The sequence below is a fragment of the Styela clava genome, chromosome 4, assembly GCF_964204865.1.
Source record: "Styela clava chromosome 4, kaStyClav1.hap1.2, whole genome shotgun sequence".
In the NCBI taxonomy this organism is placed as follows: Eukaryota; Metazoa; Chordata; class Ascidiacea; order Stolidobranchia; family Styelidae; genus Styela; species Styela clava.
Genome location: NC_135253.1, coordinates 24,428,322 through 24,455,227, shown reverse-complemented (window position 1 = coordinate 24,455,227; position 26,906 = coordinate 24,428,322). Strand labels below are relative to the sequence as shown.

Genomic DNA, 26,906 nt, shown 5'->3' with positions numbered 1-26,906 from the left:
ATTTATTGGGTAATATTGAATATACATTGTCATGATCCGTACATGTACTTGGACCAATCAGCAATTTATCATGAACAATATTTTTACAGAAATAGATTTTTTATTTAGGGAGGGGAGATTTTTATAATCCAAGGTTACTGGCATTGTGAAATACGCTAGAGTACTTGTTCTTAAAGTCGAGTCACTGTTATTTTATTTTATTTTCGGAATTACTTATTAATAACTGCTGTCAATGCCTAGATACATTTTTATTCGAGTTTGGGCAAAGCAAAGGCGCTATATCATACCCAAAATTGGAAATAGTATAGATAGGAGAGTGGCAAGCAATTTTTAATTAATAACTTTTAAACTCAAAAAACATTATCCATTCCCATGTAAGCTAAATTCAAGGACTCGACAGCCTAAAATTTGATACGAAAAATATGCCTTGTGGCAGCACGGCGGCTCATCCCAATATATAACCAACCGCGATTGTAAAGCCTTGTTGAGAGGGAACAATTTACGAAATAATTCAAACAAAATAGTAAAAGCAGCGCGCATGAGCAACTGAATAATGCGTCAGATGTTGAAAATTATAAAAATAACAAAATCAGTAAAAAATATGAAAAGAAAATTTAAAAAGTGAGACGCGGTTGAAAATTGATAAAGAAAGATCCTAGCTATTATATTGGGTCATCATGGGCTACTTCTGCTAGTGCAGCAGAGTCTTGAAGTCAATGAAGTGCTGAAGAATTTGCGTCTATATCATCTCTAGAATTTAATTAATCAATTAATAAAAACTCTTTGAAGAAATCTCATTTCCGAACGGAATCAGGAATAAATACCCATTGGATATCAGAAAAATGATAAAAAAAAATCGAAACACTAGGAACATAAAGGCGCGATTGGAAAGCAGACAAATATCATTATCGATTCATGGTGGATCATTTATGGACGTGGTTAGAGAATGACTTGTTGCGCGTCATGGAAAGTATCAGTTTGCCATTAGTTGATACTGTACAATTTGCACATTGTTTCACAGATTTCATGTGGCTACTGTTCCTACGACCGAATCACATTTAACAGTACAAAATATGTTACAAATAAGTCGGCTCACAATAGAGGTATCGTTTTCCCATTATTTGCCTCGGAGTGGGTAGTTGAGCCTGGGTATTTCAGAAATTCCTCAGAACATAATATCGAAGTCACAAACGTTTGGATGAATTATTACAGTTTTCGGCCACGTATACTCAAACATAATCGATAATAATATTTGACTATGATGGAACAAAGTCAAGAACAATAGAAATAAAATAAAAGTAGGAAGAGAAAGTATTCCAGGCCTATGCGATGCACATCAAATGTTGTCGAGCGTCCATTTGTGGAGGCCGAAATCAGTTTGCAAACTGAATCCGACTTTTTTGACTATAACGTAAGTGTTTGTATTGTCATTGTTTCCCAAATAGAAGTGGAATTATCGAATGGGCTAATTTATATATCCGTTCTGGTTGATCCGGACTCAGACCACTACTTCGTATATGAAAGGCTGATTAAAATAGAACTATTGTGGGCATTGGTCGTGTATAGGTATAGGTCGTTGTTTGTCGGCGCATTACACACTTGACCTTACTGAAACTGTATTTTCTGCGATTTGCGATCGTATTGGGCTATATAGTTTGTGCAAAAATGTTAGATTGTTTTGTCTTGATTCTGAATGTTAGTTGTAACTTTCTGCAGTTGTTACTATTCTGATGTAGAATCGTATTTGTCCATATCTGTAACAAGAGAATTTGTTTATTATTTCATCTGAAATGTGATTCTAATAAAACTGTAGTTAAGCTAGGACTGAGCTGTAAGTTTAAAATGCATTTTTAGGGGTTCTCGCGTGATTTCAAATTTCCAGTACTAGAAAGTGGAAAAAGCTTTCTCAGTAGCTGAAGATGGAATAGGTCGCTATAAGGCTGTTTAATATATTGTTGAGGAATAGATAATGAGATATTTAGGGCTCGATATTTTATCATAAATTTAGCAATTTCTATGCATGTTACCCCACCATGTGGCAGTTCGTCAGATAATTCTCCCATCGTTCCTACTAATCCAGTGAATGGTCAGATTATAGATTTCCGTGTAAGTCGCATAGGCTACTGCTAGGCTGCCGTTGATGATTTGAACGTCGCGTTCATATATCTAGGGGTACTCCCGTAGTATGTGTACCAAGGGCTAGGCCATAATTATATTTCGATTTTCCTTAATTTAGTTCTGTTAGGAGTTCGGGCACTGTCTGTGTTAGCCAAGTGAATATCCCCCCTACCCACAGGTCTTAGTCTTTTTACACAACTTGATGTAAAGTAGGCGAACAAATCAGTTACCTCCATATTGATGCACACACTTCTGGTGCGCCTATTCAAGCATTGCTTTCTTGTAACATTAATAATCTAATGAAACTTTCGAATAATTTTGGTTTATTGGTATATAGGAACGGTAGAACTTAAACTCACCACAGCCAGTAAAGTACATATCGTCAAAATGAACGTCTCCTCTTCCGTCAAAAACATCCAGAACTCTGAAATATTGTTAGGTTCGAATTTAGTATAGTCTAATTGGATATTTCACAGAAAGGGGTCTGCTCAATAGAGCTAACAAAATTGGAAGGTCATACGATTTTCTGTATATACCACGTAACTAAAAGAAACTGCAACAATAAATCAGGCAAAAATTACAAACAGATTGCCCAATACTAATGTGGGAAATTTCTTTTTTGAGTGGGGCCTGTTACAGATAATAGACTTGCTCACTGGGCCGGATGCTCAATATGAAACTATTAATAAAAATCAGTTTATTTACCAATAACTAGCGTAACAGCTAATGTAGAATAAACAGCTTATAGTCCACCACAATTATATGTAACAAGGAACACATTGTATTCAGGCGCAGATTATACAACGGAAATTACGTTCTATATTTTAGCCGGCGATTCGTTATTTTCATAGATATCTTCAACGCAAGTTTATATCCATAAAAAGTTTAGTCATAATTTGTATAAAAAGGGGCCAGATGAAACACTTCGATGGGGTGGATCCGGGCCACGGTTCGTAATTTGCCTACCCCTAGTATAAGGTAATGTATAAACATTGAAATACTAATAGGAGTTACAAACCTTAATTCAATCTGAAAAGGCAAGTCTTTCCGGAGATTTATCGAGACGACGGCAGTTTCCCAGTGTTCACTTTGATGTCCTAGAAGGGACCACTGAGGTTCAAGAGACCGGGTGTTATCATTTACATCAGAACCGAAGATTAAATTGACTTGCATGCGCGGCGTCTAAACATAAAGAATCATGCACCAAAGTGTAAGCATAGCTAGCTGAAAATTCTGTAGTAAAAGGAACATGTTTACAGTTGGATTTATCCCGCGTGTTCAGCAATAAATACCTCAAATTTTGAGTTTTGTTGAAATTATTATAATTTGAATTTTGCAGCTATATGAGCCTCGAACAGGTAGTTTATTTGGCTTAGATTCGTTTGTTCGATGAGATCGAACTTCGATTCGGCATATAGTCAACCCTACCCAATACAGGCAATAGAACTTGGCAGATCGTTAAAGTAAATAAGTATATGATGTTAAAATGGTATATTGAAAACGATTTCTTTATTATTTTTGCGAAGTTAAACAGGGCTGAGATTCATTCGCCCCAAGGGAAAACTCGATAACTTACCAGGATTCCTCTCATAAGATACATGAAGGACATCACACAGGAGCAGTTTTTACTGGCCTTCAGTAGTGGAGTTCTAACGTAACTTTGTGACTTCGATCTTCCCGATGCGTCAAATGACATAATGTGACCTCGGCCTACGAAATGCTGACTGGTGGCGCCGTGGTCGTCTTCTTCACCTATAAATATTACCATATAGGAACAAGGATGCACCAAAACGAATAATCCACCCTTCCGGATACATTGTAATTTCAAATATGAAACATCGATTATGTTTCAAAATGGGTTATACTCAGCATAGTAAAAAGACATGTGAATATGTTAGATTTGTTAGTTTTCTCTTCATTACAGTTTTCAGAAAATAAGAACGTCTTTTTGATTATCTTCAATTGCTCAAATTGTTAAATTTTCAAGCACAACTATTCTAATAAATTATTTCTAAAACCCCGTCCCGTCTCGCGGGAGCTAAAATTATGACTCAAATATGAAAACATTAAAAAATCTGACTCCACCGCTCTGGTTTTAATTTAGTCACTTTTATTCCTTACCACTGTTAACCGCTTTCCAATCCTGCCAGAAGTTGGCCTCAAAGATCCCGGGGATTCCCCTATACATTTCCGGTAGACTCGATTCCCATTCACATAGTGTTCCTGTGTCGCCTTCTGTCTGGAATTTGCAGTCCATCACGTTCGGTTTGCCTGAAATTTTGCATAAAACATAATCAACGCCTTTACCACCAACCAATGTATATTTTACTTACTGGGAATCACATCTGGCCTTGTAAAGGAACACTATTTAACATAAAATTATATATATCCGATATATCGGTGTTGTTGTACCTAATCCCTACTCCGAGCAAGGCTGGTACTGCTTTAAAAAGCACCGAACATTTTCGTGTAGCGCATGTCTACGCATTTTATTGCACCTCTTGTGGGATTGAGTTTAACCCAGGGGTGGGCAAATTACGGCCGTTCGTGTCTGCTGGAATTACGGCTATACTTTTTGTGCATATAAATTCCCTTTCAAAATATCGATGGAAATAACGTCATAATGACCCCAATTGTTACATTGAGCTCCTTATCATTATATAATAAAAGTTAGCCTAGCTGTTGTAAATGAACTGTTTTTTATTATTGTTTTTCAAATTGATTTTTGAGCCTCCGTTCCAGTAACCAAGTCTATTTTATGCAACTGGCCCACATAAAAGTGGTTGCCCACCTCTGGACTTTAACCTGAAATCTTTGACGCCGGCACAGTTAGGCCCAACACTAATCACTAAGTCATCGCGACTACCGCAATAACCACCATCCGATGGTATCGGTATTTATGAACTTACTTGTCGCCTCGCATTGTTCATGCATCAGTTCAACGGTGATCGCGTCGAGGCCAATCATCGGCACTTTTGGTTGTCGCAACCTTCCATACTGATACCCATCTGAAGTGCAAACGTACTCTGTGCAATTCCCTTCTGACATTACTATTCCTTCTAGTACAATCTGTAAAAGCAGTTTTAGTACTCGTGTTTACCGTGCTTATTCTTGACAATAGATAGGAAATGCCATTATATGTATTCTTAGTTCCAAGTTAGGTGTAGGTTATTAGCCATAACAGAGGCCATGCTTCTTATCGACTTTTCTCCCCTGTGAGGTAAATATGTGCATCACATTCCTCAAATCAGGCGAATTTTTATTTGTATTAAGTTCTTTGGCTGTAGGTATTTATATTATCCAATGATATAAATATCACTAAAGGTGTTTAACTTTGTTACATTTTTACATATACACAATGTGCACTCATAGACGCTTTCAAGTATTTTACTTTATGTCTGTTTACGGAAAATAACTTGTCGTTTCACTCTTCCGGTTTGTCAGGTATAATAATATTTTTGTTTGACTCCACTCACTACCCATTTCTAATATATATATATATATTACCTGGTACTGCTCGTGGTCTTCTGGTAATAATATTTGAAAGGACGTAAATTTCCAGTCATTGTGATTCGCTGGGTCGGTGATTTCGGCAACCACTGACGAAGTCCCAATCAGGTTTCGATGTGTTTTTGTTAGCGGAACGAGATGAATTTTGATGTGGGTGTCTTCGCATTTAAATATATACCTGGAAAAGAGAACAAATTGTTTCAACTCCCAGTAGAAAGTTGCGCGAGACTAACTCCCAATCCTTCCTCAATGCCTTTGCGCTAGTCGGCTATTGGATTCGTATGCGTATAATGCAAGGATGTTGTAGCATTCTATGCAATTCAAGAGTCCTGCTGCACTGCACACTAATACAAATGTATTCCCAAAATTTACCATTGGTCATTGTTGTAAACTGTTTGTCTGAGGAAGTCTGATTTCGGTCAGACGAAACGTTACAGAAATACATTTGTGTTAGTGTGCAGCAAGACTTTTGAATAGCATAGGAAGTGTTTCAAGTTTGGATATTCCTGGAATTATTTGATGAAATGGCCTTGCAAGATTCTAGATAGGTTGCTCTTTACTGTCCCGTGATTTCTAATTACTACTTAATCAATCTGGTGACTCCGTTATCTTTCTTTGAACTTGACGCCTATACGTCAATCTTGATTGGATATTAGGTAGCTTCAACGTATAAGCGGTTGTCCAATGAAACAGTTCACCGCTATAAAACCAATTTATCCTATGTCACGTTTTGATTGATTTTTTAAGAGTTTGGCTCTAACAATTAAATACAAAATGGACATAAGGCATCGCCTAAAATAAAAAATAAAACTTTGAAAGTGAGGCCAAAAGATGGGCCTTGGTCCATAACGACGAAGATCAAAGAGTCTGTTTATGACATAAGCTAGATTGGTTTTGTTGAAACATTTACATAAGTCAACACGTTTTATATAGAAATTGGTGAAACGCCATGGATTCCTTTCAATTAGTAAGGTAATGTTGGTGTATTAGTAAGGTAAATGGGAATTATTACTAACAGCGCTATTTTCATCTCACTAATAAAGGCAAATTGATTCATTGCGTGTACGAAGACGCTGAGAATGCCGGGTATATCATTAGGAAAGAGATATACGCGCGCCTACTGGATGTAGTGCTTACCACAACGTCAGTAAAATTGAAGGAGTCTTGGATGAACGTTCGATCACAGGTGATACCATCAAAGCTCTGTATTCGTGATGAGTATTCTTTGACGTCAGAGAAAAGAACCACGTGGCTGATTCGGTTGATTGAACACCGCTGCTGATACAACTGTGACTAAATAAAAAGAAAAGCTATTTTTATATTTCGGAAGGGGTGCATAGTTCTAAGGAGCGGGAATAGATTGTTATCGGATTTGACGACGTGGTTTCGCTGGTTGGAATCTTTTGAAAAGTGGTCTTCTTTTGCCAAGTGATTGCCGGACCCTCGTTCAATTATCGGTTCGTAGTACACGTCCCCGCTGGTGACGGCTACCTTCACCATTCCGTCTACGCATCCGAAATGACTAGCTATAGCTAGATCTCTATCTGATCGCAAACGGGATTCAACTTTCATTAAGCCGTCTTATCGGCTCCTTTAGGTATATTATTGAAGTGGGTCCAACTACTTCGCTCAATTTTGAGTGACCACTTGTTAATTATCTTGTAAAATCGAAATTGCATTAGTCAAACTCAGTTTTCGATTTATTCACCATGCCAGTGGCTCGGCGCCACCTCGGATTAGTTCTGCGCGGATTCGCAAGTTTGAAGCTCGTGGGGCCGTTATAATTACATACGAGAGAATTGCTAAACGACTCACGTAACCGCTGGTCAGTTACGATACACACTACCGTACGTTATAAAGAAAGAGAGACTATAAGGATTCTTACCTACTAACAGCTTCGAAGTTCGCGTTATCTCCGTCTTCGATGTTTAACCAGTTGCACTGAACTTTACCGTTGTCAATTTCCACCGAACATTTATCGTGATCACCCGGTTTGACGTGAACAAACTTCGGATTAATCGTTTCCTCTGCCTCTAATTGGAAACTTCGGAATTTAACAGCGAGAGGAAGTGACGTCACTGTAAATTTTGCTCCCCTCAGTATCACGTGACGTCGATAAAATATGTAAACTCTGAAAGTAGTCCCGTTTCCATCAAAAAACTCGTTGTCTTCGAGTATTACGCTGTTGCATCGGCTCGACCCCGGTATCATTTTTACAACCTTGCTATGACGTAATGATGATGTCACCGCCATGATGTATAGTTCACTGCTATTGTGAGGCAGAAGCATTGATACTTGAATGCCTGGATACCCCGGCTGCAATTCGTACTTTGGTGATATTATCACAAAACCGGTGTGCTTGACGTTTGGTATGGATTTCCAAACGTGGGTGCTGGAATCATAGTTTCTCCAGTGGGTATTCCCCGTCTCCCCTTCTTGAGCAATCATGAGGTCATGCTTGCAACGTATATGATGATGTGTGAGGACGGTGGCAGTGACGTCATCGTGGAAAGGATCTGAAAGAATAAGTAGTTTGAAAATTAAAAAAAATAAATATTCAAAAAAGTTTGGAATTGATGACGTCGTATTTTGGTGACGTCACGTTATGTTGCCACTGTGTGTTTAGAAAATTGACTGTAAATAACTTATAGCAACTCATGAAATTTCAGATTGAATTCTCACAATTCGGAGACCACTCACGCCGATGGTAACAGACTCACGTGACCCCAACGGCTGTATCGTTACAACCCAATCAACCACCGAAAACATTTGTTTATTTATATGTATGTTTATACGCTTATTCAGACTTTTCGGACCGAAAAAGCCCGTAATCAAAGGGCACTGATATTTAAAGATATGTAGAAGCTCGTATTATTTGAAAAGAACTTGAATTTCGGCAGTTTCGGATTGCTTACCCAATTTATTACACTCTAGGGTTTCGAGGCAAGGCATATTTCGACCCGAAATATGAGGTTCTATGTCAATACAGTAAAGTCTGTGTGTTTAGTTTTCCGGTTTTTCAAATCAAATAAAGAGAAATATCATCCTATGTATTAATGTTTCATACAAGACACAATAAATACAGAAATATCCCAAAACTTAACACTCACGCGTTGAGGTAGGCGAAGATGAAGCCGTTAGTGCTACAACCAGTATTATAGCAATGACAACAACAATCACGAGGAATATAACAAGTATGGCTTTAGTTCTGAACTTCGACGGTCTGGTCATTCGAATTCTTGGTCCCTTGTCCTCTCCTGACGTTGAAAGAAGTCTTCCACCGCTCGCCGTGTCTGGAAAAATGTAAGATAATTTTTAGGATATGCTCCCTAAATTATAAAAGTGTGGCCTCATAGCTTATAAATGACGAGAAGGGAGAATCAATTCTCAAATTTTATCCGAGGTGAGGAAAGATAGTGATACGAGTAGGACTACTCATATGATGATCTCCAACTTCCTATGCCAGGAAGTAAGAAATATTGTAAACTAAGGAAAAAGTCCCGTCTTACGCAACAACGTATATCCGTACTTGGACTATTTAGCTTACTGTAGAGCAGTGGTTCTCTAAATTTTAACCCGCGCCCCCTTGAATTTGTCAAGTCCTCCGCCCACCTCAAAAATACCTATCTAGGAATAAAATACAAATAACAGATAGTGCGACGATAGTTTTAATAAAAACACTTTGAAAATACGTGAATGGAATCGCAATATCTAAACAATAAAAAATGTGAATACCCAAAATAAAGTTGACAAGATCAAATCTAACAAATATTTTTATTTTTAATTAGCTCCACACCCTTTCAAAAATGATCTATGAAAGGCCCACCTTGTGGGGCGATCCCTATCGTTTGAAAACCATTGCCGTAGGAGCGTAGAGAGTATCATTCGGAGCTAAAGCGTGAAATATCTTGGTATTCATCTATAAAGTGTTATACGAAGCTTTCTATTATAGTTGCCCCATTTTTTCTTTTATATTACTTTGTTGTTTGAGAAGTTAAATAATGACCGAAAGATCGCTTTCAGTACAACTTGTATCTATCAAAAAATAGAGCATGCTATCTCAAGAGTATATATGTTAGTTAGGAATCGCAATTTTCTGACTTCCATTACGTAAATCATTGCGCCTATTAGTTAGGTTTTACGAAACTACGTCAATGAGATAATTTCTCCGCCTAGTCCTAGATCATTCGAACTTATAGCACGTCAATGGTAGTGGACTTTTGTTCATAATACATGACCGTGTTTAAATGCAAATGCCGGAACAGTTTCAATGTCGGTGTATTTGTCACATTTAAAAATAGCGTAAGCGCTATAATTGGCAATGCATGTAAAATGATGAAACGTACCTATTTGTTATGGCCTTTGTATCTTCCTTACGTGGTAAGAAATCGTCTTACCAAAAGGCCATATACAATGTCAACCGATTCTAGTTCATTTCAGTCACGGTGCGACTTAACGACTAATTACGTTCTAAACAGTTCTTCGAAATGTCATTTGCTCAGGCCAAGTTGAAAGACGTAATGAGATGAATAAATATATGACAATAATGAGAGATGAAAACTCCAAAAATAAATTTTGAAATCTATTTCTATCTTCCACTACGAACATCAATTTCTGCGGTTCTTGAAAAAGGTTGCGCTTATTTGACAATTCATTTTTTCTCAATCAGAATGCCATAGGCTTTTTTATTTGAAAACCAATTCGTAACCAATTCGCCTGTATTTGAAAACCAATTCGGGATTGCTCGACATCAGGCAACGGAGGGATTTAACGACATATTACCTTATCAGTTTCTCGAAATGTCTTTGGCTCAGGCTAAGTTAAAATGAAGACGAACTTTCGTAAACTGGTTATAAATATGTAGCAATTCTCAAAGAGATGGTACTCCAAAAAAAAATTTTGAAATGTTATTCTCACTTCCAGTCTGAAACGAGTAACCAAAACTTACTGATTACGATAAATTTAAGCCTAAGCTATAGGAGAGAATTTGAGGACAACGTCTCTTTTTAAGATATATGGATTCATAATTTGGCAAGTCAGACGAATTGGACGCGTTTGCCCAAGAATAAGGTCGTCAAACCAAAATTTGCAGGGTTTAGTAAACTTTCGTTCAATTAAATTGGACTGGCTAAGTTATCCCAATTACGACTTGAACACGTGACAGTGGGCGCTACGAATAAGGTGATCCGCCATATAATCGAGTCGTCGATTATTGACTTTTCCCCTCCCCTGGGATAAACAATAAATCTTATTCACCTCATAACTTTTTTTTCGAGTTTTCACACAGTGAGTCAGAGGTGGACAAACTTTAGGCGGCGAAAAACGCTAAGACCATGCGAAGACTCGTTTCACGTTACAGACGTAACTTACTATGACAAATAATGTATATTATGGAGTCACAAAGCGACTTTTCGTTACAAACCCACATATTATTAAATCATAATGAAAACATGTTGTCGTGTGGGATTAAATAATTTTTAAAAATGCGTCACACATGCATCTGTCTATTTTCCTTGTCACGTAACAAGAAGAATTGAAAATACGTTTGTTTCATAATAATGTAAAACTGCACGATCATTCTAGGGTTCAGTCCTCGTCAATCAACGAAATTTGTCGAATGGACAATGATTGATAACTTTTGCCAGATGGTCAGACGATGCAACCCTATGTCTGTAAAACTGTTGTCAAAAACCAAAAAAAGTTGTCCTGGGTTTAATTTTGGAAGAGTAATAAAAATGTATCATTGTATTTTAATACTCTTGTTTACTACAGTATGTACCAATGAGGCTATGCGCCAAGTTGACTTATTTTCTATCGACATGTACTTGGGAGAGTAAATAGTAGAAGTAGACTATTCAGGATATCAATTTATATATACATATTTGTCTCTATATATATTATTTGGCATCATTCAATCGCTATCCATTTACTGCCAGTGTATTCACCACGCAATAAAAACCGTATTCCAAATGATTTTCTCCAAGAACATAAGTTTTGTGGCTTCCCTATATTCTATATCATGGCTGATTGATTAGTATATTGGGGTTGCCTGAAAAAGGGTTGGGAGACTCTGCCCTATATCATCACTACATGCTCGTTAAGCATGAGAGCAAATCCATTGGTCGCAAGATTTAAAAAAAAATTGTTTTCAAATTTGGGTCACCTGAAAAAACGGTTAGCAACCATTGTCCTATATCATAGCTGTTTCTCTTATCTTATCGACTTGAACCACTTCAAGTCTTTCTTTTATAAGTATTCACTAACGCCTAATGCACCAACATTTTAGTGGGGCCCTTACCTTTTCTCAGAGATCAGTCTCCTTTACGTCTTAGTGAGTGCGCGTGATTTTATTTCGAGAAAATTTTCTGATAAAAAACATTGTCGACAAGGGAAGAGATTTATCCAACGAGAAAGTGGCGGAACAAGCACAACAATATACCAAATACCCGAATAGCAGGGAATTCGAATCGGAAGCAATTTTGACTTTTCTGTTGTCCGGTCCGCCTGTGTGTGGCCGAATTCCTGCGCGTTGAAATTCGAGTTAATCTAATGCATTTTTCATGTGCGTTCTCATTTCTGGTAAATCAGTATTCAATCAAAAAGCATTAATAACTCAGTCCCCTGGGGTTTATACATTTCACACATGGTTTCACCAGTGTCGAAGTGCTATATCAATGACCACCGATCAATAAATAGCTCATAAGGTGAAACAGATGTCGCGTTGACGTCATACAAAGCAATACGTCATTTATTTATATTTATGTGGCAATGCTTGATGGGGGCCAGGAGTAATTTGCATGATAAATGTGCCATTTCAACAAAATGGACAGCTTAGAAAGATCACATATGTCTTGTATATTTAATCCATTCGTATTTCAAATGAATTGATGATCCAACATAAAATTAAACGAAGTTATTTTGTATTTCATTTTACCAAAGCCATGCTATCTGTAACAGTCATTTTTTCTGTAGTGGACAAATTTTAAAGATTACGCATTCACATTTAAGGCTCTTGGGATTCAAAAGCTTACTTTAATAATTGGAATTGTGTTAGGGCCCCCAAACGCACAAATTTGTACAATAAATTGTTCGGCAAGTTTTTAATTTTATAAGTATTATACTGTGCAGCTAATAAGGATTGCCCTTTTTATGTTCATGTAATATGGCATTTTTAACCTTTTATTTAAACAAGTTTGAAAGATTTTTTAGGTACAGTTTCCATTTTTATTGGAAAAATTTGATGTCTTTGGTTTGTGACTAGATTTTCTTCTTGTGATTTTTTGCCTATTTGTTTTTCCGAAACCGATAAAAATATAATGTTACAGATTTTTTGCCGTTTCCTTGTTTTTTTTGTAATCCTGTATATGGATGTTTTCCCCTTTTCCTTCTTTCAATTGGCCTTGATCAAAGTAGCATAAAGAAATTTATATGGAGAACAGGTTGATTGGTGTGCGTAGTGGGATGTCAAAAGATTTTAGTTTAAACTTTTTAAAGTAATAGCCTTCTAGCAGCTTCCATTCAAGTACTGGAAATTTAAAATCGATTGGGGGCATTAGTTGCTCAGGAAAGCAATTTTTCAAAAAACAAGAACAACAACTTAGCAAAACAATCAGTAGGTCCACTTCGAGTCCGATGACCAAACTCAATGGCATAATAACCGTTTAAAAATAAAAACAACTTATAAAAAAACGTTTTTCACAACAACAATTGTTCATTGACTAAACTTATTAACATAATAAAAATTGACAAAAAAAAAATTCAGATATGCACTTCTCATGTAACTACGTTTCATCCGCCTACGATGCCACCCCCATCGCCCAATCGATAGCTTCCTTCTACAGCCTAAACAAAACCTTTAATCCACCAAATTAAACAAAATATATAAGAAGTATGAACGGATTATTCATTGCGATGTCAGATTTAATTTGCACGGTAAAACTTGATCCATAAATATTTTAGTTGGAAATGAAGAATTTGGCGAACGCAAGTTTTCGAAATCCTATTTCTATTGATTTTCCATTAGAAATTTAATGACGAAGTAGGTTTCGTTGACAATATTCATGCTGGTAACAAACAGAGTTGAATTTACTGTTGTTCACTTGTAATTCTAAATCGTGGCGGTAAAGTAACACCAAGGTAGCGAAGTCACGGCTTTAGACATAATCTAAGTGATTCAAGAGTCTTGCTGCACACTAACACAAATATATCACACGGATTCGCAGGCACAAAAGTATAGTAGGAGGATAGGTTAGTCCCGCAGAAACCCAATCTGTAGCGCAAATTAGACCTAATATTAGCATCTTCTGTTTTAACTTGTTTGTCTAAATTTTGCCATAGGGGTGAATAAAAGCCACAATGGTTTTTTATTTATTAGGGGCTGCTTATTTAGAGCCTTAGCTGGGGATCGTTTTGCTCAAACCTCTTTTAAGTCCCCCACTTCAACCAGGGTGTGCAATAGGCAATGAAACGACTCAACGTCTTTATAAAAAAAAATGCAGCGTCCTATTTATCAGTGGCGGCTTGTTTGTAGCGAATGTGCACAAACATCACATAGAAAACTAGTTGACATTCATATTTTGTCAATTTCAATTTTGTTTCTATAACATTTTCAATATTTTTCGCCCTCTTTGATTGAAATGACGTTGGCGGTGAAAGCTATGTTCGTAAACATCCTGCGTGTACGCACGTAAGGTCGCGTGAAACGCAGACGTAAATAACCCAACTCAGTGTGGTTTCTAAAGTCTCAATACATTTTAAGCGAGTATTATTCTGGCCACCATAAACAACATATTTTGATGTTCCAAGGACTGGAATACATTTTGGGCGCGTTCGATTCGACGCGTATAATTTATAGCAGTGTTCCCTCGGCTGTAAACAACTCGACCCATAACAGTGTTCCAATGTATAAAATACTTTTTTTTTTACCGTGTAGTATTTTATTGCAATATAGGGTAATCAAAATGAAGGCAATTTCAAATCTACTTTTAACACAAATTTTCAGTATTGCTATATGATTCGACTTATTTTTTGAAATCCGAATAACATACTACCTTTAAGTAGAACAAACGAAGCCTTTGAGCGAGGACAATTAGTCGACTTTAGACATATGCTTACAGGTAATAGAAAACCATTTGCTAAAGCATTACTGTTTGTAAAAGTCGTCTAATTATATAAATTGGCAGTAAATCAATGAACGCTACTGTGAACTTTCTGTAAACTCTTGCCTAAAATTCCATAATATGGATTAGCGTATATAATTTGCATAGTTCAGTAGGTTGCCAATATGGCGAGAAACCACTTCCCAAGTGACGTCACGGGGAATGACGCCATATAAATCTATATCTTGTATATGACTGTTAGAAAAGGTCAAACCTATATAAAAATTTCAAACCTGTATAATATATATACAAAACCTCCACTTATACCTATTCCTTTAATGCGTAGAAATATATGTGTGTTTGGAGTTAACGCGAGAATTCCAAGCGAGGTCTGGCGAACTCAGTCAAGAAAATAGATATTTTTACATCAAAAACATCAGTTATTTTACTGCAAAACCTTACATATTACTTTGTTGTTGTTATATGTTTTATGGCGCTCATAACATCAGTGGTCTTTCGCGCAATTGATCAATTTTAAAAATTTTATACTAACATATCGTACAATATTGAATATAGTATTTTAAAAAACAGTTTTTCGACCATCAAGATAATATTTCCGTTACTGGTATAGACTTGCTATATAATTAACAATATATAACCATAATTTTCATGTATTTCCACACATATCACGATGGTTCATTTGTTCAATTGATTAGGTTAATTAAACGTGCTGGTCCGATAGGAAATTCAATGTTCGGGATGAAATATTTTTAGTATTCTTCAGTATTTTAGTATTCTGTTCCTCGGAAAATTGGAAAGAATAGAGAACACTTATGGAAGAGCTGTAAACCATGGGTGTGCAACCTTTAATACAGAAGGGCCAAGTACAAACAACTGGGTGAAACCGCGGGCGCTTCGCAACGCAAAGGGATTTGAATTACTCGTACGTATTAGAATAAACTAAATAATAAACTCGTTTCGCGGGCCGCACACTAATCAAAATTGGCATTTCTTCGCGGGTCTCACAATTTTTCCTTGTTGGCCGTATTTGGTCCGTGGGACGTATGTTGCACACTTCTGCTGTAAGCAATTATTGACGAGCTACCTTTATGGAGCTACGTGTTTATGCGGACGTAATAGAAAGTCGATCATAACTACGCCCTCTCGCCAGGTTAACTGTCCAGATAAAGGAATAATTGGTCGGTTGAAATTGCTCCGAAAAAATGAACGTGAATGATAGAGAAAGCCGTAAAAGTTAGTAGTCACTATTAGGGCTGGGCATTTCGAATCGAATAGTAAATTATTCGAATCGGTTCAGAGCGAAATTTCGAATCGCCGCCATCTTGTTTTTTCCTTTCCGCCAATTTTCGAGGTAAATTTCTCAATTTTTTTTTTATGGAAGTCATATTTTTCAACGCAATTCTGACATATGACTCATTTCTGTAGTGAGTGATTGATGAAAACGTATTTTTTATTGTGTGTGAACGCTCAGCAATCTGTCTGAGTGATGTATTTTACGTTTCTAGTAATTTATTTGTTTGGAGGACCAAATACAAGAAGAAAGCTACATACAATTAAATATCTCCCAAGTATTCGAGATTCGATTCGTAAAAAAATTCGATTCGATGCTGAAATCATCAGGTATTCGAAAATGCCCAGTCCTAGTCACTATATGCTCCTGGAGAGGAGACAACCCTCGCACATTACCATCTACAAATGTTCTGATAATGCAATATCGCGAGGTGTTTTCAACTTTACGATAACCTTCCATAATAAATAGAATTGGGTAAACTAGTTTACAGTTTACATAATTTTGACTAATGATATAAAATATGTTTTTGTCATATTATTCAATAATTGGGATTTATAATCGACTTGGCGATCAGTAAAGAATTTTTTTAATGTACGAAGTCGTTCGTGTCTTGCGGCTTCGATTAGTATCAATTCCCTGACGTACTAAGGAATTTAGTTTCGAGAAATTGATCATTCCTCAAGGGAAGAAACTCGCGCGTGTGGTAAACATAAAATAATATTGAAAGACGACTTCTTTTAATGAAGAAGCGGTTAAAAAAGTTGGTAATATTATTCGCATTTCAGATTCAAGAATAGTTGAAGTTTTCCGATTTAAAAGTTCACAATAATTAAATATCAATTTTTCCCATATGTCTAACTTCGTACTATTGATAAAACAAGGCTCTTGATAAACTAGGCTTGATTGGGAACAAAAATATTAGCGACGAAAAAATGTTTTTTCACTCATTTTCGTATAATTAATCCGTCACTGCGGATAATCTTTGAAAATAACAAATCCCACGTAACTTCTAATTTTCCGCCTCATCACTTAAAAATTTAAATCTTTCTTTGGCGCGTATCGATCTATACTTTGAAATATTTCAAAAAATTTAGTTGCATTTACCAGTCATTGCAAAACTATGGGCAAAATATATCGTTCGTTTCGAACAAGTCGTGGAGACGAGAAGAGTTTACCTGCTTACTAAACATTTCGAGTTCTGCAAAGGTATGTGGGGGAGACTTGGGGATACGCCGAGAAGACGGCTTTCTTAGTCCTTTGAAGAACCACGGCCCCTCATCAGATTGTCCGTCGCGGTACGGTATAAGAACAATAACAAACAAAATATCATCCTTGTGATACACATAGTCAGATAACTTGAGCTTTGATGTGACTAACAAATTAATCATTTCAGAAGCATATACTTTTACCTAATTCGGGATTGCTATGCGTCTTATTAGAGAGATAAAAATAATGACTGGAATTTAAGCTTTTACATCAGGGTGACCCCCAAAACAGAACCCAACCCAGATTCTTGAACGCGAGAAAACATAACATTTGTGTAACCGCCCTAGATTACTTAAAGTTTTGGGTACAATCATACACATCCTTCTAGTGTAAGAAATTCGTTGGTTTATGTTTTTTGGGGTCGCCCTATTTTAAATCTCGATTACATAACTTTACTTTTTACTCTTCATCATGATCAAATTTAATATTTTACACCTAGATTTAGTGCGGCGCCCACTACAGTGACCAACGGTTGTGTGTCCGAAGGCCAACTCCGTGGTTAGATAACTTTGAATAACTAACTAATTAATCGCTCCCGATGCATCCAAACATTGGCGCAGCCAGTGTGGGGCATTCTGGGTCGACGCAACCACAGTTACGTGATTGAACACATTCGAATTAATATGACATTTTAAAGTATCAGTCATGTATTGGATATTTCGTTATTTTCCGCTAAAAAGGTCGGTTCTTTTAACGATTTTCACTGTTTCAAAGGCCGTTACATGAGTAGTTTAGATTCCGATTTTGAAACCTTTCTAGGCAGCGCCCCTGCATGCATATATATATATATATATATATATATATATATATATGTGTGTAATTGGCATCTTTCAACATTTTATACTAAAAGGTTAATACAGGTTTCTTGTAGACCCATTCATTGTAAGTGTTGACAGGGGCGTTTAATTACAATCACGAGGTTTGATTGAATCGAAGTAACGCGACTACCGGAAGGATATCATATGGCGTCGTCTTGTATAAGCTTGTGTTAGGACTTTGCATGTTTTTCAATGTGGAATAGGCTGTAACAAATTGTATAATTGTTTGGTATTACCCATACGGAAGATATTTTCACAATTTAGGTCACTAACCCTGTGAAAAGATGACAAATTTATATCTAATGGTGAACTTGAAAAATAAATTACTAGCTTTGCCAAGGAGATGTATTTTTTTTTATCTATGATAATCGCACACTGTTCGTTGTTTATTAACTCAGGTTAGGACAATTTAGCTGCGACCCCTTATAGATATCCACGTAGTCTGAAGGGTTATAAATTACTTAATATCGTAAGTTTTGGTGTATTTCAGAAATTTGAATGAATAAAATTGGAAACCAATCTTACAATTTTAGACTTGACATGAAAAAAGGATCCAGCATTTCACTTAGTCTCAGCACTCTCCGCCGTGCATAATTTGTTGACGTGATTAATCTCACCTTAACTTGAAGCGATGGGTTCATAAAGCTTGAGTAACTTACTATTTAATAAATGACCTGAATTGAACTAACCAAGTAAACAACTGACAACCGGTCACTCAAATCGAGTTGCCGGTGACTACATTTCCTTAATGCAGGTTCCGTTCATTGAATTTTTATTTTATTTTAAATCGTTTACGCGTTTCAAGGCATGTTGTACACGGTCTTTTATATCAGGTTTGACACACCTATTATCTAATGCGGTCACCGCGATTTGCTATTTTTGGAGGACCGGTATCTTTCCGGTTTGGTATTGTTTACATATTTTATTACACTCTAGGTGGCTCGTGGGCATCGTGTTTGAACCAGATTTTCAACCTGTCACCCCAACGCAATCAAGTCCAACGCCTTGGTCATTGCGGCCACAAACATGATCAACAACTTTCAACTCCCAAACTCATATATATGTGACTTTTTTTCATATTTTTTTATGATATTTCTACATCTTTGCAACTCGGGCGCTATAGTCTAGCAGTGAATTGAACATATAGCGCTACAGAAGAGTGTTGGAAATATTTAATTCAACATAAAACAGCTTAAATACTCCACTATGTGTAAAAATTCCACTCCATTCATTGCGTTATAGAATTGCCTATCTCTATTTATTATTGATACCCAGTTTAATTAATGAATTTTGAAACACTTTGAATTGTGAAACATATTCCACATAAGGCATTGGATGAGGTTTTTGAGCATCCATCAAGTACAGTTTTGCATATTACATTGGAAAAGTACCAACCATAAACTATCATACAGCTGACACATTAGTGGGCATATTTCCTCGAATCCAAGTCCCGCAGACAAGTTTCAAATGTCAGGGTCTTCCTGTATTTTCAAACGTTCCATTTGTGAATGTTTATATAATAATAGTTCAATGTTCTAATTTTACAACGATTAGTTTGGAATCTTACTTGTGTCATGTATGTACAATAAGAAAATCCGACATATATCATATTATTATGGATTTACGGGAAACTGATTTACTCTTTCAGTCAAGCTAGCGACGATAAATTTGTCGACGAGCTGGAATTCACAGTTGTGAAGTAAGAGTAGAGCATTTTCTCATTGATATTGGAGTCAGAACCGGAATCGAAATTTTGAATTATCTGGAGTCGGCATTTCACACTTATAATAGCGTTGATAAAATTTTCGTACAAAATCTCAAGAAGCACTGAGTTGACTAAGCATTCTTGTTTGCGCCAAAGTTTTTGTTAATTTTTTTCGGGATTCGGAGCTAAATCAAAGTTTCTTGGAAGTTGGAAGTCGAGCGCATGAGCCAAAGACGAAAATTTGTCACTTGAGGTATGGTCGTTATTTAATGGCTCTGAGTTTAGTGTAAATTCTACCCGACTCCTCAGTACAGTTGGAAATCAAGACATGGGCTTTGATGGTTTGGTGTTGATATATACCTGTTTCCATCGTTCAGGCGAAATACGACCGAGGATTCTTGCAAATATTACCGTCATTACCACTCATTTCGATTTTTCAACGTTCACGCAAACGCTACAATATAATTGTGATTGGAGGCTATATATAGTTCGGCGTATGTTACCTCGAACTCTCTAGACTTGCGGTGTGGGTAGTGTGTTAAGTTATTTACTGAACATGGGTTTTCTTTCTCGAACAGTCTATCTGAAAAGCTCTAAATTTAGCAAATCTTAGAATTGAAAAAATAAAAAGTGATAAACTTTGAGTGACTTCTATCATATTTAAGAACTGAAAACTTGAAATAGATTGTTCGTTAGTCGCGAAAAAAAGAAATTTATTCCACAAAACAACATCACTTCCGAATAACGTTGTATTGGTACATTTCGTGTGCAATAATCAACCTCCAAAAGGTTAAATGCTTTAACTTTAAGCTATTCATAAAAAAATGAAATCATTGTCAATTGCAAAGGCTTCTGGTTCGGCTTTGCTTGTCAATTCCACGAGAATGTACATTAGCTAACCTTAACGTAGTATTTTAAACCTATACAAGTGTGGATATATTCTAGATGTCAAGGCCGTGCTTAAATTAACACTAACTGAAAAGCATTTGCAAAATATTTCTGCACTTTCAAAAAATAACGTCCATAAAAATTATTTGCATTAGCTTTGAGAGGTATATAAATAAATGAAATCATTGCCTATTCACTTGGTATTGGCTGCCAATAGCTATTCATAAGTGCTATGTTGAATGGATTAATACTCTATTTCAATTGCTGCAAAGAATTGTTGCAAAAATAAAACCATTTTGCAATAAATTTTCAAAACTTCAAAACATGTAAGGTAAAAATTGCTCGCAATAACCATTTCCAATACACTATATATGTTGCCTGAGGCTGAAACCCTACTGGTGATGTACCGTAAGGAAAGTAATTAAAGTCTATCCATTTAAATTAAATGAAAGGTGTAGTCTTGCCCTTACTAAGAATAACTTGGTAATATTGCTTGATATAAATAAGATAAGTAGTGTTTAATAAAAGCAAAATTCGAAATGGCTTGAATTCTAAATACGAAGGATCTTTTTTGTGAAAGTTGACGGAAATTGTCTTGTCTACCATCTCAAATCCACTATATTCGCTTTGCATTATTCGATTGACAATTTTTCTACTTTACTTGGAACGGGGTTTTTATCAAGCGGGCTTCGGCAGCTTGATGTGCTTTTAGATTTTTGATAAACTTTAGCGTCCCCATTAAATGTTTACCAGCAAAATGCAGGTGAGCGTGGTATTCATTGCAAGCAAGCAGCGTTGCATAATATTGAAACCGCTCGCGTCCCATTTCCGTTCATTTGCAGCAGCGTGATTTTGCAAATTTGCAGACGACGACGCAATTGCTGTCACGTTATTGTGATGTCATTATCAAAACAACGATCATAAACAACACTATTGAGTGATGAAGACGACCGGTCCGTCGATCAGTGATTAACGAGTTTTTTAATGATGTGTTGTACCTATACCTTTTGAAACGTCATTATTGGCTTTCAACCCTATTCCTTTGCGCCAATTTTCGGCGCCAAAAGAAACCCTATGCCCAGAAAACCTCCAATAAAAATTTTGGCTATCATAAAAATGTTTTTATATTAATATAAACAATATAGTAAAAGTGCATTTACCAAACTAAGCAAATTGAACCTCCAAACCTTGGTTCAACCTCAAACTCAAATATACTCTCTTTTCACAATATGTAATTGATGGCGTTTCCTTGGGTTCTGCTGTAGGCCAAAGAAAACTCGTGGTCCATTCCAAAAAGCTTTAAGACCCACTTGTGGGCGAGAAACGTTATTAGTACGACCTCTTACATATGCCTTTTACTCCGAACAAGGGTCTGTATGAGCATGTGCTGCTAATTTATTTTGTAAAGACCTCCGTACCGGGTGAAGTGGTGTATAAGGGATACAAACAACAGATTTTTAACTTGCGATGTCGACATAGCTAAATCCGACGGTTTCTTTGGAGATCAGTTTAGCTTAGGTCAGTTAATTAAATTATCTATTAAAAAAGAATGGTTGTATTTGTACCCAACTTAGACTGACTTATTCTAGCCTAAGAAAATAATTGATGGTTGATAGCAGAACAGCGCCCGGATTTTCAATCCAATTTCCAAGTTCTGGTCTGCCACAACGATGCATACTGTATATATGCAAAATGGCGTCATTTTGCCGTTCCCTTTTTAAACGCTATATCTGTCATATGAGACAAAACCGCGATTAAATCTGCTCAAGAGATCGAGACATCGTTGACTGAATCTTGAATTTTAAATGGTGATATCGAACTTTTTTTACCTGCTGCTTTGACATCTTGACATCGAGATACAGACTAGCAATCACTGATATAAAGCAATTGGTGCGTTTCGGAAGAAATTTTGTTTCATCGTTGTCTACCTAATTTACCACACCCAGAATGACAAACATTTGTTTTTAAATTTATAGCAATTGCATTCACAAAAGCTAATGAATATTATTAAACAGGTGCGATATTTTTATATAGGTTTAAAGTTGTTCAAAATTGTCAAATACTTATTACCCAATTGGACTGGTGCAGCCTCAGATTGAGTTTTATGAAAGATGTTTACAAGGTGCTTCAAATGCATTTTTTTCTACAAAAGAAGGATATAGACCAAGGGTGGGCAAGGTTTTTGAACCAGGGGCAAAAATTGTGCCTACCAAGACTGGCAAGCCATGTTAGTGTGACATAAAAAGTTACATTTTATGAGCAATATTTACTCCGTTACAAAAGCAACAGTGGAAAACAATAAACCTCTTGCCAAAACTAAATTTAACCGCAATTTAATTAATTAAATTTAATCTCAACAAATTCCGTGAGATATTTTTAGCTAAAACATCAAAATTTGGTTTCAGTTTGGTTGTGGCAGCACCAGGCGGACCGGATTGAATTACCAAGCGGGACGTTACCCTTTGTCCATGTCTGATATAGACAATCAGTTACTGATGTGTGTTCGCAAAAGTTTCTGATTCGGCGTCGCTTGCCAATTTCACTCGAATGTGAATTGGCTAACCCTAACCTCGTATTTTTACCTATACAAGTATGAATATATTGTAGATGTGAAAGTCTTGTTTTTAAATTAACGGCAATTGCATTTGCAAAAGCTTCGTACAGTTTCTAAAAATAGCCTAATCAATAACACGGGTTTGCAAATTTAGAAATTAAACTTTAAAAAACCAGACGTTGTGTCATCAATTGGGTCATGTTTTATAGAGTGGGTATTTATCTATCTCTACACGGCCCATCGGGCAGGGATGTCCTCAACGTTTGGTGTGCATTTTTCTACTTCTGTCAAACTATTGTAAATCAGGTGTTCTCAACCATTTGTCCCTTGCAACATTCAAAATTTCCCCTTGAAAAGAATATGTTAACTGTCTTTTTTTTTCTGGCGCGCTCAAGTATAATATCCAATTTATCGCCAGGCAGTTTTCCATTAAGAGAGAATTATAATATCTATTGCCCAACAGAGGACACTGCAATTCGAATAACATTGCAAGTTGCTGTGCGGTTAATGGCCATATTTGGTCATGTACTTTTTTTCTTGCAAAACATACCCACAATCCAAATTTATCCCAGTGTTCTATGGTGTTCTATGTCGTCGGTAAGATACTCGCACAAATGTAAAAATTCATATTATATAATAAAAAACACATAAAAAAATTTAGCCCAATTTCCTCCATTATATCTGACATAAATCAGGATGTCTCTAATAAAATTGAAACGTTTTTTTTCAGTATAAATTGAATAAGTATTCCTACGTCCCGATTACGCTTACATTCAGTCTGATGAAAAGTTGCTTTACACATCTGTGAAAAACAGAACGACAGCAAAAGCTTACCGTTTCGGAGTGGAAATGGAGAAATTTCGCGAGCTATCAATTCTGTGAGATGGTGTATAAACCGTTTAGAGAGGATGATTACCTCTCACACGGTCGAGACTTGGAAGTTGGGATGTTTCAAAATAATTCTAAATTTATGTTTTTCAAATTTGTTCCTCAGTAATTTAGCTACGGAGATAGTTATTTTTTGTAAAATTGATATAAGGCAGGAATCATATTAGCCATTTGATTTGTTATGATTAAATCATATTACGTATTCCAAGTCAAAAAAGATAAAAACAAAATTATTCTTTTGTTTTTGGTAAAATTAGCCATTATACCAGTGAAATTATACGTCAAACCGGATTGAAAGTAGAAATTGAACTTATAATTTGTGTTCAAAATTGAATAATTTCAATCAAAATAAACAGAAAAAAAAATAGAAATTCTATATAATACTAACTTATATTTGAATAATTTTACATTCCTGCTTTGAAATTAAGTTCAGCTTATCATGAATAATGTAGAAATCCTACTTAATTTACTGACATTGTTTATAATAAATATATCGACCTGGAAACCAAAGCAATAGTAAACAACTAAGGAGAAAAGGCTTTACTGCAATTTCGTCGTTACTATATTCAAACTTTTGAATAATTTAGTGTTTGTAAATATTAAAATGGAATCGTATACTTTGAATTAAAACTTTGTTAAAATTTTTGGAGATCTCTGTATTCGACTGGTTTTCTATAATTCTACTTCGTCCCTATAATTCCTTCTGAATATTCTATTTACAAATGCCACGATGCACTTTACTTCGTTATTTAGAAAATAAATGCAATAAATATCCAAATAAGTTGTTTTGGGTTAAAACTTTTGTTGTTTCTGATGCCATTTGATTAAATTAATATTCGACTCGGCGATTCGGAAATAATAATTTTTCGCGTATCTAGTTATACTTTGGTTTATTGCCGATGTTTTTGAATGTATTGCTATTTGTATATTTAAATTTCACACGCCATTTTGTGTCATACTAAGTTTTCACGTTCAGTTAAAATTGAGGGGAGTTAGTAGAATTGTCACCAGAATTTTGAACGTATTATATACAGCTGTATACATAAATAAATATTTGAACACCTCACGGCCACTCACCTATCCGACAACAGTTAATAATATAAACATCAGTTTATGACAAAAATGTCAAACCCACTGTCAAAGAATGTCAAAGTATGAAAAAATATTAAATTACACACATATAAGCGCTACTGGAAACTCAAAATAAACACAGGAAGGAGTATAGTGTTACCACACTTATGAGTATCCCCTACCAAAACAAAAATAGTGCAAAATATACATTTTCAAAAACTCAAGTTACCCAAAAATGGCGTTAAAGTTGCTGTACTTTACTACAAAGCTAAATATCGGCTGTCAAGTCCAAAAGTGTTAAGTTGTCACTCGACGCTAAACTTTCTGAATTATTAAACGAGTGGAAATGCCAAATCCAATTCAATGAACAACTAAGCCGCTACTTATCGCACCCGACTCACTTTCGACATTTGTTGTCGGTAAACCCAAGAATGGAAATCGTACACTATATAAAACGGTAAAATGGGTTTTATTTCCATGTAACGATCTGCAGGGATTTTTAAAACAATGGTTAATACGAGTTCTACTCAAAACAAGGCGTTGTGCACCGTACCGTACATGAAACGATAAAATATTTTCTTTTTCTAATACACTGTATATGGAATGTTAAACGGGTTCTATTTTTCTCAGGTGTAATAATATGCACCATCCCCAGTTTTTATGCAACGGTTTTACTCAAGACAAGGCTTTGCACGAACAGCTAGCTATTCATTGCCTGAAAGCTAAGGGCGGTAATCTAAACGGGAAACGATAAAATAGCTCCTAATTCTGTTATAAGCAAATGGTAGGAACGATAAAACGGCTCCCATTTGTCTTAGCTGTAACAATATGCACGGTTCCCAGTTTTATGCAACGGGTCTACTCAAAACATAGCGTTGTACAAGCAGCCAGTTATGGCCTGAAAGCTAAGAGTTGTAATCAGCACCGTACATGAAACGGTAAAAGACTTCTCATATTCCCAGGGTTGGCGGAGTGCAGAGTTGTCATTTTAAACATCTTTCTGTCCGAACATGGCTGTGTATAAGCAGTTCTTTCTAGATAATGCGATGTTAAGTACACTTCTAGTACAGCAAATAATGACATTCTTTTATTCAATTTATCTTATATGAAAATTAATAACTTACCGGCATGATTATCATTGGTTTCTCCGTTCGCGTTCATGAATACGCTTGTTTGGTGGTCGTCCGTCATTGGAAAATCATCCGATGGGTGGCGTTCACTCCTCTTCGTTGAAAAATTCAACTTCTTCTGTGACGTCCCAAATGCAGTTTATTTCGATTCTCCGCTCGTATTACGAATGACGTAGATTTCTTTCCCTGGCTTGGCAAATCGAGATACGATCAATGCCGTGGAATTGATAAACAGTTTTTGATTTTTCTCAATTTTATGATATTTTAAAGTATACGGTCTGTCAATTAAGGTTCAACTATTAGAGAAGTATGATTTGTGGAAAGAAAATCAAAAATGAAGTTAGAAATAAAGATGGGTATACCTCCCCATATGCCCCATCCGAAATTGAATGTCACGTAGATAGCAGTGACGCACAATGCCAATTAATTACTGACGTGTGTCAAAGTATTGATTGTTTTTGGTAATATACAAGCGTCAACTAAAACTGAATATCACTCTGACAGCCGCGTAAAATGCAAAAAAAAACTCTTTGGTTGCATTCAGCGCT

At 36.1% G+C, this 26,906-nt stretch overlaps 1 protein-coding gene across 1 annotated transcript; it reads right to left on the bottom strand.

Annotated features, from left to right (window-relative positions):
* Positions 1-794: 794 nt before the first annotated feature.
* LOC120326924 (uncharacterized) lies at positions 795-26,666 on the bottom strand. Its single transcript, XM_039393281.2, has 11 exons — positions 26,353-26,666; positions 8,739-8,921; positions 7,514-8,144; positions 6,766-6,921; positions 5,626-5,806; positions 5,028-5,187; positions 4,240-4,389; positions 3,695-3,870; positions 3,137-3,300; positions 2,478-2,542; positions 795-1,754 (listed from the first exon to the last, which is right to left on the bottom strand). Exons 1-11 carry the CDS (start codon positions 26,417-26,419, stop codon positions 1,723-1,725), a joined length of 1,965 nt encoding a protein of 654 aa, XP_039249215.2. The 5' UTR covers positions 26,420-26,666; the 3' UTR covers positions 795-1,722.
* Positions 26,667-26,906: the final 240 nt, after the last annotated feature.